This window comes from Camelus dromedarius, chromosome 9, assembly GCF_036321535.1.
Source record: "Camelus dromedarius isolate mCamDro1 chromosome 9, mCamDro1.pat, whole genome shotgun sequence".
Taxonomy (NCBI): Eukaryota; Metazoa; Chordata; class Mammalia; order Artiodactyla; family Camelidae; genus Camelus; species Camelus dromedarius.
Window position 1 is genome coordinate 8,728,501 of NC_087444.1, and position 18,825 is coordinate 8,747,325.

The following is an 18,825-nucleotide window of genomic DNA, read 5'->3' on the forward strand; positions in this document are numbered from 1 at the left end:
AAAATTTTGGTAGCTAGCTCCTCATTGCTACCAGGATAAAGCCCAAACTTTCTCGCATGACCCGATGAACCGTTCAAGCCTCTCTCCTGCTATTAGTCACTGCCATGGACTTCATATGCCAGCCCCACCAGACTATTTACTTTTCTGTAAATATTATTTACTGTAATAAATTAAATACTATAAATATTATTATTAACAAAAATGCTCCTCTAATGTAAAGGTCCAGTTCAGTTGTTACTTTCTCTCTAGAGCCTTAAAGACCCTTCTAAGCATCATAGAGAGAGAAAGAGAGTTTAAATCCAAGACCTTAGCGGAAATTAATCTCCTCTAATAAAGAGAAATGTATGGTTATATTCCTTTGGAATAATTACTGGAAAGAATCTTACAATATAGGCAACAGTGAGACATAATTTACTCCAAAACAATATACTGGTACCACTTATTTATTCTAGACTTTTAAGAACTAAGTCATTTCTTAACAGACACTATAAGACTTAGTCTAAACCATTATGAGTTTCATAATGAAGCATGCAAACCGCCACAATGTGTCTGAATCCTTCTCACGTGTCCTCTGTTTTTCAGAGGTAAAAAGGAGAGCATGGCTAGCAATTCCCTTGCTTTTCACTGCATTTCTGGATAATTTTTCTCTCCCTTAACTTCGATTTTCCCCTGTTTAACACCATGTCCTTCCACCCTCACGGTGTGAGCTTCTGTTCACCTCTAGGACACCTCATACTGTCCTAAGACTTTGGCCCTTAGTCATAATTTTCCCTCTGAAGAGGAATGCAGTTTTTAGGTTTAGAAATGTGCAAGCAGCTGCGTGCTTAGAACTGCTGAAGTTGTAATTGAGGTAGGTGGAGGGAGCTTCTGGTAACCTTAGAAATCTTGGCTTTTAAAATGGCTGAAGTTGAAAGTTTATTCAGCTGCCTCTTTGGTTTTGGAAACTGGTATTTGGGGTTTGAAAATTTTAAGCCCTAAAAACATTTTAAGCCTTTTTATCAGCTAAGGTCAAGCCAGCTTTCTTTCATTCCTTGCAGAGACCAGGGACTTCTAGGCTTGCCGTGAAAGTGGTTCAGCACAGTTTTCGTAGCAGGGAGAGGGGAGTCACCCTTCCAGTGACTTAAATTCCATACGTTTAATGATTGTAAAGTTGTTTTGTGATAGTTGTTCTAGTTCTAACATATGCAAAATTGAACATTTTAAATTAATTCTCCTTCCCTGCTTATACCCAAGTCATGCATGTTGATTGTGCTATGAGTAGATCCTAGGACTTGCAGTAACATTTCAGTTTAGGAAATGAAGCTTAAAATTTGTGTATATTTTTTAAAATTCTAAATTACATCTTAATCATAGATTTTACTTATCAAAAGTAATAAAACTGAAATTGCTCCCTTTTTGAGAAAAAAATTACACTAATGCTGTAAGTATATTTCTTGTAGAAAGATTTGAAATACTGGTGGCTTTAGTTCCAAAAGACCAAAAGAAGGATTTTTCTCAATATCAAGTTATATTTTATGGTTCTCTGACATTTTAAAGTATTTTTCTCATAGCTGGTCTTAAATTAGAATTTAAATGACTTTGGTTAAAAAGTTGTTTTTGTTAAAATGTATGTGGAGATAACTTTAAACTGAAAAGATTAACAAAGGTTGGGAATGTAACTTTTTATTTTGATTGTAAAACTACAAGCTTTGCTACTATTCTGGAACTGTATATTAGGCATGTCTTTTTATTCTCATTTTCCATAGTTATCACTTAATCATTAATGGCTAGAGCAGTTGGCTTGCTATCACGGATACAGGGCCATACGAGTGAATTGGTACAAGTCCCTTCAGTACTTAGATTACTTTGCGATGATTAGTTAAGCGATAATCCAGTTTTCAAACTGCAAGGTTTTTGTTGGTGTAGAAAAAGTTCTCTTCTGCCTTTCACCCCTTGCACTGGCTTTTTAGAAATGATTTATCATGTGAGAATTGATGAAATAGAAAACGTGTTATTTATGTTTAATATATGATCAGGAAAAGAGCATGGGATACTGGCTTAAGAAGGCAGTTTATCATTTTGTGTTTCTTGTTTTAAACTGGCTAATGTCATCTGCTAATTTTTTTGATACACTTTTGTTAGAAATAATGTTGGAAGAAAAATCTAGAATATGCTTGGGGTTCTTTACCCTCCACAAAGTGCAAAAGACAGTCAAGCCGATGCATATTATTTACTTTCCGATAGAACTTCTACCTTGATGTCTTCTATTTTTTCTCCTCTTCTGCCTGTTTCTGTTATTATGCCTGTTAAGTCCTAAGCCCCCAGCTTCCTGCTTCAGCTTTTTGTGCTCTGTTCTCTAGCCTCAAAATAGAAGTTAACACTGATACGCAGGAAGGAACCAAAGCCTCCTCACAGGTCCAAATGGGAGCCCCCCAAGCTTCAGAAACTTCCACCTGCACTGCTCTCTTGCGTTCGTAATCCCGTCCCGCCTCCGACCACAGACCTCACCCAGCCTGGCCATGTCTGCTGGGGGTGAGCGCGGGGAGCCGGAGACGCGCGCTCCCCTGTCCCGGTGGCTAGCTACTGTCCCGCCTTTTCCTTTTTCTTTCCTGTTTGTAGAGGAGGTTTAATCTTTTAGAAGTATTGATTATTTTTAATTAATCCACAAGGTTTAAGTGTTCCGTGGTGGGGCGATGGCAGTTGAAATAGTAGCAGCAGCAGCCGCAGCAGCCGGCCTCTACTGAGAGCCCGCCACGTGCCGGGCGCTGTGATGGGCACCCCACACACTAACCTAGCCTCCCGAGGCAGGTGGTATCGGCCCCCGTGTATGGAAGAAGGAGCCCAGACCCAGGGTACTCTTCCCTGGCTTGTAATCTCATCATATTCAGTCCCTGTTTCCCTAATTCCGAGATGACTATTTTCACATGGAAGAATAAGGCAGTTTTTCACAACTTCATTTTTACGGGATAAAGATTAATATTATACTTTCAATCAAAAACTAAAGTAGAAAGTTTCTGTAGTGTTTGAGACTCGGTAGAGATTACAAACAAACTGGTAATTTTCTATAGCCATATTCCTGTTTATTTTCCTAAATTTTTACCGCTGATTTGTTTTCCTTTCCGCAACGATGAATATTTATTGAAAATGTCCTGAGTCTACAGCATCAGCTTAACACTTATTTTCTTAGGAGCATAGAAACTAGTTGTCTTTCCAATTTTAAAGTGTTCTCTGAATTATGGTTTATACATTATTCTCAGAATATAGGACACAACGAGTATTGTATGGTTTTCACTTTTTTGAGGACAAGCCTCAGCCAGCCTCTGAGTCCTAGTGTCGTCCCAGTGGTAGAATATTTAATGGAACTGTTCTGATCTGCTGGAGTATTTGTCATGTCTTTGTCCTGTGAATAAACTGAATAAGAAACAGAGTTTGCATTCAGAAATAAGTGATTGACTAGAGGAGTCTTTGGAAATTCCACTTTTCTCTCTCCATTGAAGGAAATTGAGAAGGGAAAATGGGAAGCTGGAAAACTTGAAGCTGTCCCCACCCGGACAGATGGATGAACCAAAATGGCTTGCTCTGTTAGACTGAGCTTTTGTGTAAGCAGTAAGGCCTGAGGGAAAAGATATCAGCTTGACTAATTAACTCATGATTATGCAAAGATCAATTTATCTAGCCTTTTTGTTTTTCCTTTCTTTTTTATTGCCTTGGGCTACCTCATTTCTTATTACCATCTTCACTGTCTGGGGCTCAGGAGAGAGGCAGAGATAATAATGGGAGCCCAACTTATTTTGCCCATTTTTCTTTGACTAACAATTTTGTTAAAGAGAAAGGAAGTTAAGCCAATTTATTTGGACAATAGTTGTTTTCTCTCAAAGTTAGATATACAAGAGTTTTGCAGAAGGGTTCCTAAGTACAGTTACTTAGGCACCATCTGGGTTGAGTAAATCAAATATAATTGTAATCAATCATAATTTGGTTTTTATAGTTTTCTGTGGCATTAAACTCTTGTCTCATGTCTTCACACATATCCTTACAGTAGTGCCTGGTGTGTAGCAAGGATTTATTAAATATTTGTCAAATGCTGGATGAATATATGTAACAACTTTGTGAGATAAATAGGGTTGGTATTTATCAACACTTTTAAAATGAGGAAAACTGAGATTTGGTTTTAATTTTTAGCTCAAAATCATATAGATAACCAAGTTCTGTCTTTCTGCCACAAACATAGTGTGAGGGGTGTGTGCTACTATGTGTATTTTCAGAGAACTTGAACTTTACCATGGCAAAGTTTTTGCTTTGTTTTGTTTTGTTTTTTTAATGAGGCAAAAAAGCTAAGAGGTATTGTGTGCTGGAAGAAGCTACTGGATCCATCCAGCTTCTTATTCCATCAGAGCAGTTCTGAGTCCTTAGGCATTTATTGGTGCTGGGCAGAGCCCTCCAACTTGAATGCTAGAAAATCAGCCATGCTAGAAAGTGATGCTTTGAAGACCTAGAAAACACTGTAAACAAGTAGTAGTATTATTTTATCCCCAACACTGGTTTTTTTTCTTTCTCTTAACTGTTGTAATTTACCTTCCATTCTTGGCACTGATCAGGGGGTGCTTATTGTAACTGATGGTGTGCTTTTATCTTAAAAAATTGTTTTTTACTTAAAAGAAGGAAATTAGTAGGATTCAGTTCTTCCAACAAATATTTATTGACTACTTACTGTGTGCTGGGCACTATTTGACGTTCTGGGAGTCAGCAGGGAAAAAATAGCCAAAATCTTTTATCTTGGAGACAGTATGTTGTCATTGGAGAGTGAAAGTAAACAGCATCACAGCAAAAAATGTTTACAATATATTAGAAAGTGATTATTATAGATTGGGAGACAGGCTAGGGAGATTGGGGTTGCTGAGGCATTTACTATCTCTTGTACTAAGCTTTGTTTTTTTCTGTAGATAGATAGTAGGTAGGTAGGTAGGTAGATAGATAGATAGGAAGATAGATTTATTTAGATACGCATGTCTCATCATCTGATGTTACTATATTTACTTGCTTGTTTATCATCTCCTCTTCTCCCCAGCTCCCAATAGCTTATAAACTCCATGAGGGCAAGGATTTTTTTTTAAACCTATTTTGTTCACTATTGTATTCCCAGGAGACAGAGCAGTGCCTGGAATACAACAGATGCACAAAACGTATTTATTGGATGAATGAACTGAATGCATTTTATATGGGGTGGTCAGGGTAAACCTAACTGACATCTGAGATGTGACAAGGGAGGGAGTATGTCATGAGGCTATCTCAAGGCACATTGTTCCAGGCAGAAGGTCCGGTGTGGCTGGGACAGAGTGAACAGAGGGAGAGGAGTCAGAGATGACATCAGAGAGGTAATCAGGGGCCAGGTCATAGGGCAGCTTTGTAGGCCACAGTAAGGCCACACTCTGGGCTAAGGACGAAGGAAGGTAAGCTGGCATAGGGTTTGAGTGCTGGAGTGACATTGCTGTAGTTTCGCTCTTAGAGACAGACCAAAGGTAGAAGAGGGGAAACTAGATCAGAGGTCGTTACAAAATCTAGGCAAGAGATGATAGTGACTGGGGCTGGGGATAGCAGTGGAGGTGAGGTAAGTGATCAGATTCTGGATTTGCATTCTTTGGAGGATAAGGCAAACCAGGTTTTGCTAATGAGTTGGGTGTGAGAAAGAAAGACAAACCTTTAAGTTGCAGCATTTGAGAAGGACTTGAGCTGTAGACATACAGACTCAATAGGCTTGAGGGGAGGAAACAGTGTTCAATTTGTCTGTGTTTTGATGCTTGTCAGACATCCAGGTAGAACTGTCAAAACATCCAAGTAGAATGGTCACATAGATGGTAAATAGGTTCCAGTCTACAAAAGCTGTGACTATGTAGATGGTACTGAAAGTTTGGTTACTGGGTGAGATAATTTAGGGAACAACTATAGGAAAAGAATGGGTCTGAGGACCAAGCCTTTGGGTATTTTGGTGTTTAGTGTTCAGAGAGAGGGTGAAAGAACCAGCAAAGGAGATTGAGAAAGACTGATAAGTGAGGTATAAGGGCGACCAGTGAGTATTCTCTGGAAGCCAAGAGAAGAAAAAGTGTTTCAACAGAAGGAGGTGATCACCTGGGTCCTTGCTGCTAGGCCAAGTGCAAAGAAGAGGACTGAGAATTGATCAGTGGCTGGTCTGAGCAATTTAGAGGTGCCCTTGACAGTTTAGGGAAGTGGTTGGCAGCAAAAGTTTGGTTGAAATGGGGTCAAGAAAAGAGAGAAAAGGAATTGCAGGCAGCAAATAAGGAAAAACTGATAATGGAGGAGAGATGGGGCATTGTAAGCGCAGTGTCCTTGAGTAGCAAGTTCACACACAAAATTGAAGAGAGGAGTCGGAGTGTAAAGCCACTCAGTAACCAATAGATGGTTATGCTTATTTGAATGTTTACAAATTGTTTGTCATGGGAAGATTCAGACTTGATGGATTTGTGATTTTAGTAGCCAGCTGGTCAACGCTGTGGTGCTCTTGTTCTCTGGCAGAACCATGGTGGGTGGGTGCCCTCGTTTTGCCGAAATTCACTTGGGCGCGGCATGCAGGAGCATAGCCATCTTTTGTGGAGGTAAATGGAGAATCTCTTTTGCAGTTTATTGATATATTTGTTTCTAAAATAAAGTAATTGGCATTTTATGATGAAAAGTGGAGAATTCTTTCCCAGTGACCGAAGAGAAAAATAATTCTTCCCTTTCCAAAAAAAAAAAAAAGAGAGATTTTTTTTTCCTACTACTTTTCTGAAATGTATAGTCTGTTATTGGTTTGTTTGATTTTTCTAATTTTTTTTTAAAACTTTTTCAGGCTGGAGTGAGACAGCTTTATGTACAGATTGACTTTGCGGCCATGTAATGAATGAGAAGAAATTATGCTTTTTGGGGGACCTAATTTTTCTGGTACTGTACAACCCAAAACATTGTACTTAGCTTTTTAAAATAGAGAAATCATCACTACAGCTCCCCAGCACCAAGCAGACCAGGGGAAGCCAGGCATCTGTGCTCAGCCAGGAGTTTACAGCCAAGGGGTCAGAATTAACAGGATCTCTCCTGGACTTTTGGTCTTGTCTTTTGTGCTCTTCCCTCCAAACCATTTCGATTTCTGAGGTTTCTGGTTTTATTCCAGGGTATCATATTCTGTTTATTTGTTTCTTCCGTTTGTTTGTTTCGAATGCCCTCCCTCCCGCCCCTCATCCTAGCCAGTAAGAAATTCAGACTGTGGGCCTCTAATCATCTGGGATGTCTTCACTGAAGCTGCTGGAAACCACTGCTTTCATTCCCACAAAACCAGTGTTATTTAAAAAAAAAAAAAAGGAAATGGAATACTGTTTTATATGTAATGTCACAGTTGTTGACGTTCTTCAGTATAATCATACGTTTGTAAAATTGTTTGTACCTTGCAAACTTATGAACCAAACCATATTGGGTTTTCAAAGTGCCTTTGTATCAGAAAATGTATTTGCCAGCATAGAAATGTACCATCAAAGGTCATGTATATGTCTTTTTTTTTTAATGGATATTCTGTAATCTGTACAAAATAAGACTCTTGTTAGTAATGTATACAGATGTCTTTTTTGTGTACTTCTAGCATAGGTTTAGATATATAAAATTTTTCCTTTAATTGCTTTTTCCCATCAAAAAATAAAAGGTGTTACTTTGGTTTTTAAATCAAATTCAGTTATTACATTAAATTATTTTGTGGACTGTCTTTTCAAAACTTAGCAAAAGATGGGTGTTTTTGACTTACTTAAAACATCTGCTAAATTCTAAATTTCTATAAAAGCTGCTGTGTCTATGGTAAACGTCCCTGTATCTGTCCTTGCTGTTTTGATAGATCCTATTAATGGAAGAAAAAGGCATGTAGAGTGAAGGCAGCAATGGTGGTGACGATGTTGTTTTGTTTTTTTCATCCTCAAATGCCAAATCATACAATTTGTTTTCCTTTGCAAGTGCTTCCCAAATACAGTTGCTTTCAGGATCCTAAAGCCACGTTTTATTGAGTTTGAAGTATTGAAGGTACAGAGTAAATGTGGTAAGATCGAACTCTTCCTAACACAGGTATCTTAGAAGTTAATAAATAAGTTGATTCCTAGGTTCTTGTGTATTTGAAAAATAAAATTGCAATTTGAGATAAGTGCTTGAACGAACTCTGTTTAAATAGTCTCTGTTTTGTAAAGAAATATTGATCTAGCTAGACATTTTCCCATTGTACTTCATTTTGTCACAATGTATATTCCCTTTTAACTGAAAGGGAAAAATTGAAATTGTTGGGGGAAAAACCCTGCAGGATGGAAATGAATATTTAGAATGTAGATCAATAATAAGCACTTTTTCACTGATGTGACAGAAGTCACTGCTGATTTTGTCTACGTTTCGGAGTATCTTTTCCCCTATTTCTGACCTACACTGTGTTAGGGACACTAAGGCTCCTTTCTTCATGCTTTTCTAAACTGCTGCAGATTGCCATGAGCTGCTGGTAGTCTCCTTTTTGCACATTAAGTAGTATTTTCAAAACATTTTTACTTACTGCCAGGCAGTTCTAAAGCTCAGAATTCCTGCACTAGAATGTGTTTAACTGAAACAACTGTTAAGATGTTTTAGGAGGGACCCATAAAGGGAATGTCCTGATAATGGTACTGCTTTCTCACTGTAAGTGTTCAGTAGTCACTTGGAAGTCTGCATCCATACACGCCTGATAGAAGCCTGGGCTGTTCTGTAGGTTTTGGCATATTGTGGGAAATGACAGCTCTAGATGAGGGCAGGGACTTGGGATGTGTGCCTTTAAAAACTAATTATCTGGGATTGTGCTGATATTTCACACACGGAGATCATGCTTGCACTGGCCTGTAAAATGTACCAGTGCGTTTTGAAGATCCAATTCTGTCTTTACTGAGCCCTCCATTCCAAGTGAAGTTTTTTGTCAAAGTATGCATCACTTTACTAGCTACACTCTTCAATACACAAGTGCATGAGGATGGTTGTTTTCTTTGATAAAGGGATAGAGTATATATAGAATATTTGACCGATATGAAACTCTAATTTTGCACCTGTTACAAGAGATGGATGGCTCATGTCAGGTTGGCATTAACATGTATGCTTTAATTAAATGTTCTTAAACCTGTATGTTTAAGCAGGAAGAAAAATGAGTGTGAGAAAAAGCAACTTTTTTCTCACTCTTAGGAAAATACTTGTGTTATCAGTGTTCTCGGCACAGATGTATTGCTAAGGTAGATAATTTCACTGAGAAATACTACTTGATTATTCTTACAAAATAAATTTAGATGTCCCTGTTGTTAGGCTAACTCTTGGGGGAAAAAAGCCTCTGAGTATAACTTTGCTAATATTTTAAAAACCAAAATATTCTCTGGAGAACAAATTTGTATTGCTCCGGGAAAGTTTACCTAGCCAAATAAACTTTCCCAAACAGAAATATACCTATACCAGTTTCGTGTTTTTAAATGTAGATTGTGTTGACGAGGACAGAGGGCTTGCCCTCTGTGACTCCCTGTGCACTTTGTGAGGAAGCGCCCAGTGTGTCTGCAGCTCGGTGTCCCTCACGCTGTCACCCCTCGCCATCCTCTGCAGACACAGAGGCAGGAGGAAGTGCTGCCAGATGCTAGCACTGTGAGTTCCCGTGTGTCTGGAGGGCTTTGGCATTCCTCAGAGCCCCCTCCTCTCCACCAGGAGCCAAACTGCTGTGACTCCTGTGCACGTTTGTAAAGCAGCCAAATCACTGACTCCAGATGCAGGTGGCCGGAGCTCACCGATGTTTTTGCCGACTATGGAATAATCAGTTTTGCGGCTATTATGAATATGGTAGCAACATAAGATTTTAAGAACAAAACATTTTAAGAACAAAAATAATTCACTGCTTTAACATCCAAGGAGACTGTCCTTAGAAGCAGTCGTGTCCTACCTCTCATTTTACAGATGAGAAAATTGAAGCCCAGAAATGCTGTCATTTCCTCAAGGTCACAGAGATAATTAGGGGCAAAGCCAAGGCCAGAATGCAGGTCTTCTGACTCCAAGTCGAGAGTTCTTTCTACTCCACTGTGCTGCATCTCCAGGGTAAAATCTGCCTTTCTGTAAATGTGATGAAGAAGCATTTTTAAATAAAGGACATCTGACCTCTGTTTTTGGTACATTAAGGCACTTTATAAATGGAGTTTTATTGTCTTATTTTTCATAGCTAGTTATAAGGTTTCAAATATTATTTCCATAGTATTCTTTATGAAAGATATAATTAATTTTTTTACTCTTTTTTACTTTTTTACTCTTGTGAAACCAGTTCCTGACTTTTTAAAAAAATGACATTTGTGCATTGGATACTTTTAACTTGTGAGTGAATTTTTCTGTTAATTGCCCGAGGCTAAATCCAGTTTAAGGATTGCTTAGTTTCTTTGTCTTGTTTATATTCTGTGAATTGGTACTTTTTAGAAACCAGACTAGTGCACAGGTCATATCATTTCATTCTTGGTATGTTAAGTTTTCAGTCACTGGAGAGCTTCTGAACTGTTGACATTCTCAGAGGCATGTAAAATTGGGCATTAGACGTTGTCTAGAACAAAATAAAAATTTTAATAGGGTAAACTTTTGAAGTTTTACCAGAATCCCAAAGGCTAAACTGCAACTTTTAACTCTTCATAAAAATGTTACCTTGAGAAAGTTAAACTTTCTATCACCATCTTCAAAACAAATCATTTTCCAGTTCAAAGAACTTTGGTAAAAGGGAAATTACTTTATTCTTTGAAAGAACAGTCATTAAAACTTTTATTAACGGAGGCAGATTGTTGCAAGACGTGATTGCCCACAAGCCTTAGTGGTCCAGACCTCTACCACAGAGTCAAGCCCGACTTAAATAACAATGCAGAATTATACATCAAAAATGTATTTGCAAAGAAGTATAGTTCTATTTCAAGGTCAAATCGATGTGTCTTTGATGAGGGTGTCTTTGGTTTATGTTTAATCATTTCCTAACTACAAAGTATACAGAAAGAAAGGGTAGGGCTTAGCTACCATTAAGTATGTGTCATGCTCTTTGTATGGCCTTTTTCATGTTACCACGTTTGAAGTCCTCACAAGTCTATAAAGACAAAGTTTTGCATGATTTTATGATTGGTATGTTTTCTCTTCTGATTCTCCCAACATTCCTGTGAGGAAGGAATTCTTAACCCCATTTTACAGATGAGGAAGCTATTTCAAGAGAAGGTAAAAGACCTGACTGGGGGCCGGCCGGTGGTGGAGCGGACTCTAAATCCAGTGCTTTTTCTGATGACCACTCTGGTTTTGTACATCATCCTACAATGATTTAAAGGCCCAAGAAGTTGTGGCAGATGTAAACACACTCTCCTGTAAAATCAGGGAACAATCACCGTGACAAAACTGATAGAGAGGAACAGTTATAAATACATTGTTTAGACTCATTCCTTCTTTGGATGCTCTTCTCTGCTCATTACCTTTGCCACTGTACTTCAACTGTGCAGGCCAAGAAGAGCAATCAGAGCTCCCTTAAGCAGTTTTAAACCCTTTAAAAAAAATAGTAAAAGGTTTTCTTGACACTCAGAGTAAACTGCCTGAAAGATACTTGGCTCAGCATGGGTGCCAGTGTGAGTAAAGAGAAACCGAATTCCTGGCCAACAGACATTAACTTAGTTCTGGGGGAGCTGTCTTCCAAGAAGTGTGAGTAACTTTGCGCTGCATGAGAGGAATACATAGGATTTGATTCACAGCATTACATTTTATCGACCCCTTTTCAGACACCTTTTCAAAAAGAACTCTGTTTCATAATCAGTAGTAATCTGTGCATTTAATAATAACATTTAACTTTGAACTCTTCCCATGGCTTTGAAAATGTAGTATTTGAAATTCTGATCATGATGGAGTCTGTAAAAAAGAATGTGTTTGTCTCATAATTCCTATTACCACCAAACTTAGCATGAATCTGCACCTACATGCTCAGTAAACATTGTAGACAGTAGTGGATACAAAAGTAAGGGATGGGGACAGTTAAAACCATAATTTGCTGTTTATTACAGGAGACATCTCAGCTTTTCTCTGGCATCTTTGCACAAATGTAACTTTTTATAGTCACTTTGGCCATTGTATTTTCAAGTAGCCCTCTGAGCTGTTCCTTCATTTTAATACAGGAACAGTGGGAGTATAGAGAAAGAGACGTTTTACATTTTGCATGTTGTTGGACAGGAAATTGGTAGAACTGGGAGTGTGGAACCTGGGTCACTTGAATTTTTATATTTTGTGTAGCCAAATGAGAAACCACATTCTCCTTTGTTTTTATGAAAAATCGCCATTTAGGGATCTGTGTATAACATCCTTTCTATTTCATTTATCCCAAACTCTTTCAAAGGTGTATTTTGAAGGTACTTCTATAAAAACAATACAACATGTATTTCATTAAGTGATTTAAATACTCCTAAGATAGTTTTAATCTTCTCTCTTTCCCCTCTAAATATTAACTTTTAGCAGAGCTTCTCTATATTCTGATTTTGCATCTCTGTTCATTGCTGCTGCCAATGTAAAACTTCCCCTTTTCACTAGTGGGGGGAAAAAAGCTTTATTTGAATTTCAGTCTTTGAATTTTATGTATCGTATGTCACACATCAATTTTAAGTTCAATGAAGATTCTACTTTGAAGCAGACATATCTTGTCAAGAGTTAGCCAAGTACTCTCATTGCTTCCTCTAATAACAGCAAATTCAGTGATATTTCTGCTCAAGGGATATTTTGCCTGAATGTTTGTGAGTTTGATCAATAAACGGAATGGGTCTTTTAATAAAATCAGAAATACTGCGAATGAAAAATTGCCGAATCCCTCCTTGGTTTATTCTGAACACCCCTATAACACTTTGCCTTCCTGTCTTTAATGGTTTCTAAAAATATGGCCAAGTTTGAATTTGGGTTTGATCCTTTGGTGAAGATTATGGCATCAAAACATTTCTAAACAAATGTGTGACTACAAGGCTAGGTTGGCACATCAAATGTCAAAAACTTGTAATTTGGTTTGAATATGCTAAAGTCAGCAATTATGATTTGCCTAAGAATAACACAACAAATCCATAATGTATATTTCACTTTTTTCTACTTGAAGACATTCATGTATATATTTTGTTTAACCTCAGATGTATTTAAAAATAATAATAAACAATGTATCAAAATTCTTCCAATAAAATTTCTGTTTAAAAGTCTTTACCTGAATTGTGTCTACTAGTTTGATGAACTGAAAAGAACACTGTGAACTTAATAATTTCTAGAATAGAGTCTAGAGGACTAAGGAAAGAAAAGGAAAGAAGGATGATTCTCAGGGCCAGGAACCAGCAGAGCTCATCAGGAGAGAGGAGAGGGTAGGAGACTGGAAATGTCTTAATGTGAAAATCCTCACTGTGGATCCTCTTATTCATCATTTTACCTCAGAAACAAGTCTCACAAAGTATTTATTTCCAGATAGTTTCATGAACCCCAAACTGTTCTCTCAGTTCATGCTCTATGATCTCAGCTTTAAGAAATGAAGACCAAAAGCATCTGACATGAGCCTCCGTTATCCTTCCAATTTTTTTCCTCTAATCAGAAGAAATTCTTTTTTAAAACAACTTCTCTACAAGACCCCAGATCCCACTCTTCCCACCAAATATAACGCCAATCAAAGCAGCCTCTTCCTTACTATAAGTCTCTGCCCCACAATAGGGGCTTTGTCCTCAGTGTGTCTGTTGTCAAATATCTTACAGGAGGTCTACATGTGCTGCTTCCAAGCCCTTCCTAACCGTTTCTGTAGCTCCCAGTAATACAGCTTCACTCCTCCCTCATTTGTAGGTTTAATCAAAGGCCGTAGGTGGATGACTTCCTGTCACAACCACGGCAGAACTACCAGCATCTCAAATTCAACAAAGAGGAAAAATACGTTTATCATTCCCACTCAAGTCTCTTTTCAACTGCCAATTTCTGTCAGAATTCCTTACAGTATTCTTAGAAATCTAAACATTGCCTTTACTTCCCTTTTCCTGAATCCCCTATCGCAAAGTCCTCCTCATTCCTTGGAAGTCTTTGAAATTCACCGTTCCCACTCCCTACTCCGAGACTCCACTGGTAACTGTATGCAGAGTCACTCTGAGGAACTGACCACCTCCATTCCGGCACACACACCCCCAACACACCACACAAACAATTCTGGCCTCAAGCAGGAAGTACAAGGAATTTCTGCTGAATCAGACTCTTGTCCAGGCCTTTTTAAAACATTTCCCCATCTTGGTTTCCTGATTACCTTCGGCTGGCCCTTCTGCATAGTGGACTTTGACCTGCTAGAGCCAGAACACCTGCCAGGGACCCCGCCTTTCCTGTGTTCTCTGGAATTAGCCCCTGGCCCACTCAAAGCCTCCAGTGGCCTATCAACCTCCCCTTAGATCAGCCTCTTCTGTTTACACACAGGTTTAGGCAAGTCATTTACCATAGTTCACTACCCAACCTTTCTTTAGACTTTTTGCTTCCTTCCCCCCAGAAGCCATCCTGTGTTATAGTAACAAAGCAAGCTTCCCAGGTTCCACTTCTACTTCTTCAGCTCAAGAAACTTGAGTGGCTCTCTAAATGCTCATTAAATACAGCTTCCTCTGAATGACTTTAGAAACTCATAATGCTGCTTCCCCCCCCCCCTCCATTATCCAATCTCATTACCCACAATACTTTCCATTACTCTAGACCAGAGAAACAGCAAAGACAGGGAGAAGCAAGCAGGTCCAATAGATGTAGATAGAATGACAGCAATTTAGTGTTTTTCATTCTGTACGAGGGAAAACAAAAACAAAAACATGCCAGGATAGGATTCTACCTCATTCAATCTGTCAGCTCATCCAGCCCCACTTCCACACTTTAAAAACAATCTAACATGAAGTTCAGTCTTAGCACATGCTACCAACGTGCAAATGAACAATTCAACTTTATCTAATAAATATCTATAACTCAGATGAGTAATAATGATAACAGTGTGACAAAACTCAAAGACATCAAGTCTGGCATGGTTTAAGCAATCAAAATGTGTTGAAAAAAATGAATGAATTATGCTTTTAATATGAAATTTAGCCCCTCTTTGAAAAATGGTTCTGTATGGATCAATAAAGTCAACTGTACTCTTTGCAAGGCAGCCAGTACTAAAGCCAATGGATTAAAAATAAAATTATATGAAAACAAAAGGATTCCCCAAAGTATTTCCTGACTGCAGGTACATAATAGTATTTTAAAAGGGAGACACTGTACATAAGAAATTAAGATTCACATCTAAGCATAGGTACCATTTCACAGCAATTACAACCCTGCCATTTGGCCTAGACACTTGAAAGATTGTAACCACTTCTAAAATTATAAATAAAATAAGGTCTGTCTGATCAGCCACCACTGTTTTTCCACCTTAGGCACTAAGTCAGATCAGATCATTGTTCAGCTTTACAGGGGTTATCTGTCCCGTATGCGCATCATACTACTTCCTCTTGAGCAATAATCTGTACACAGGTCATGTTGATTTCCTCAGAACTTCAAAACAAGGAGAAGTTACTACATTTGCAGTTGTATTAGTTGAAGCAGAGACTTCCCATTGGCTTCCAAAGACTTCCCCAGACAGCCCTGTCGTGGTGGCCAGCAACTATGGAAACCCACAAGAACGACAGCTGAGAGAGGAGAATTTTCCTCTGTGTGATAGCTATGATTACAAAAGGTTAGTGCAAACCCCTGTTACTTTTTTCCTGTCCCCCTGTCCACATGGGTCAGGATGTAGGCCCAATTGTGAAGGTATGAGACACAGAGCAACAGAATAGAGTAAACAGAACTCCCCAAGTTTCCGGCCAGAGGACCAAAAAAGGGAGCCCAGGGAACCAGGAAGCAGTAAGTTCACGGAGAGGGAGGAGCTCAGGAAACAAAGCCCATGAAGCTGATTATAAACCTCAAGTTTCACTCTCAAATCACTAATGCTTGGATCTGATCCTACTCAGCAGACTGAAAGATCTTCAGAACAACTATTCAACTGACTAGGTCCAAGATTGCCTAGGTCCCAGACTGGGCCACATAAACCTGAGACAGAACCAAAGAGAACTGCATCATTGAAAACTGAACTGACGTTGGAACCGTAGCCTACAGAAGGTGGACTGGTAACTGCATCCTGCGTCTAATCAGGTTTGTCATCTGTCAAAACAAAAAGACTGCCATTCATCACAGGATCTAAATAAGACCCAGAATTTCACAATATTCAAAATGTCCAAGCTACAATCCAAAATTGCCAGGCAAAGTGTCACAAAAATTTCAACTTCCAAATGAAAAACAATCAACAGATACCATCTGAGATGACATCAACATTGGAACTATCTGACAAAGAACTTAGTGCAGCTATTACAAAAATGCTCGAACAAGCAATCACAAATAATCTTGCAACAAATGTTAAAGCAGAAAATTGAAGATATAGAAAAAGAACCAAATGGAAATTTTAAAATAGTAACCAAAATAAAAATATACAAAATGAACTCAACAGCAGATTGGAGAAGACACAGGAAAGAGTCAATAAACTTAAATATATATCAATAAAAATTATGCACACTAAATTGCAGAGAAAAAAGATTGAAAGAAAAAAAAAAGAAATGAACAGCATTCAGAGACCTGAGGGACAATAAGAAATGTCTCAACAGTTTGTTATCAGAGGCCCAGAAACAGAGGAGTCTGCATACAGTGATGATGCACACAGTGATGAAAAAATATTTAAAGAAATAATGACTGGTAACTTCCTGAATTTGGTGACATAAACCTACAGATTCAAGAAGCTGAATAAACTCCAAAAAGGATAAACCTTAAAGTATCCACACGTAGACACATCATCATAATCAAATAATTACAATCAAATTTGCAAGCTTTATATAGATATCAACAAGTTCATTATAACATTTATGTGGCGAGGCAAAGGAAATAAATACAACAATTTGGAAAGGAGAATAAAATTAGAGGAATTACACTATCTGTTTTTAGGATTTACCATAAAGCTAAAGTAATCAAGGCAATGTGGTATTATAGAAGGGAGAGAGACAGACATTGACTGAACAGCAAGAAGAGTTCAGAAATAGATCCACACAAATATGGCCAACTAATTTTTTTATCGTGGTGCAGAAACAATTCAATACAGTCTTTCTAAACAAATGGTTTTGGAGCAGTTGAATATGAATATGCAAAAAACAAACAAAAAAAACCTTCACTGAAAACTCACATTTCATACAAAAATTAACTCAAAATATATTGTAGATCTAAATGTAAGCTGTAAAACTATAAAAAATTTAGAAGAAAACATAGGATAAAATCTACATGTCTTTGAGTTTCATGACAGGTTCTTAGACATGGTAACAGAAACACGATCCATACAAGAAAACTGACAAAATGAAAAACTTCTGGTTTGCCAACGACATGATTAAGGGGATAAAAGGACAAGCTACAGAGAAAATTGGGAGAAAATATTTGCAAATCACATATCTGACAAATTGTATCCAAAATATATAAAGAATACTCAAAACTTACCCAGAAGAAAATAAACAATTCTAATTAAAAGTGGGCAAAAAGCATGAACAGATGCTTCAATAAATAGGATATAAAAATGGTAAATAAACACATGAAAAGATGTTCAACATCATTAGTCGCTAGGAAAAAGCGAATTAAAACCACAATGACATACAACACACCTAATGAATAGCTAAAGTACAAAATACTGCCAATGTGAAGCACAACAAAGATACAGAGTAACGGGAACTCTTACACTGCCTGCGGGAATGCAAAATGATACAGCCACTCTGGGAATCATTTTGGCAGTTTTTTATAAAATTAAACGTACATTTACGATGTGACTCAGCAATCACACTCCTGGGTATCTACTCTAGAGAAATAAAAGTTTATGTTCACACGAAAACTTGTATGTGAACATTTTAACGACTCTATAATAAGTAATTGCAAAAAATTGGAAACAACCCAGATCTCTCTCAAAAAGTGAATGGATAAGCAAACTGCAATGCATCTATACAAGAGAATACTACTTTGCAATAAAAAAGAATACACTTTTGATACATGCAGTAACTTGGATGAGTCTTAAAAGCATTTTGCTGAAAAAAGCCAGTCTCATCTGAGGTTCTCAAAAAGACAAAACTGTAGAGGAAGATCAGCTCAATGGTTTCCAGGTGGGTAGAGGGGTGTATATAAAAAGGGAAAGTATGAGAGGGTTTTGGGGGGTGATAGAACTATTATGCATCTAGAATATGAGAGTGGTTTCACTCTATGGTAGTTTAAAATAACATTAAAAAGTAATAGTATTAAAGGGCTAACAACTATTAACCAAATGTATGTAGTGTTTAAGTGCTTCTACTTTTACTGCCAAAACACTGAACTTTCATGATAGTAGACCAGAAACAATATTGTTCATCCTTTTTCTGCTGATGAATAGGGTACATTTTTCATTTTACATTTTCATTTAAATTGAGGTTAAATTACATACGGAGTCACCAGATTTAGCAAATAAAAACACAGGAACTTAATTAAATTTCTAACTGAAAATAATTTTTTTGTAGTATAAATGTTTCCCAAATATTGAATGGGACATACTTGTATTTAAAAAAAAAGTTTTTGTTGTTTATCTGAAATTCAACTTAAATGGATACCCTATTTCAACTGGTAATCTTAACACAGAAGAATGCACAGATCCTAAATCTATATAATTGAGTGAACTTGTGTCCATACAAACAACACGCAATCAAAAGACAGAACGTTTCCATCACCCCAGCTCCTTGCTGGCCC

General features: G+C 37.7%; 1 protein-coding gene across 1 annotated transcript in view; it reads left to right on the plus strand.

Moving 5' to 3' along the window:
- The window catches only part of SLC30A7 (solute carrier family 30 member 7), a 72,726-nt gene extending 59,499 nt beyond the window's left edge, over nucleotides 1–13,227 (plus strand). The window contains exon 11 of the mRNA XM_010975121.3: nucleotides 6,824–13,227. Coding sequence (XP_010973423.1) covers nucleotides 6,824–6,871 — 48 coding nt within the window. The 3' untranslated portion in view covers nucleotides 6,872–13,227. The remainder of the gene's footprint in view (nucleotides 1–6,823) is intronic.
- Nucleotides 13,228–18,825: the final 5,598 nt, after the last annotated feature.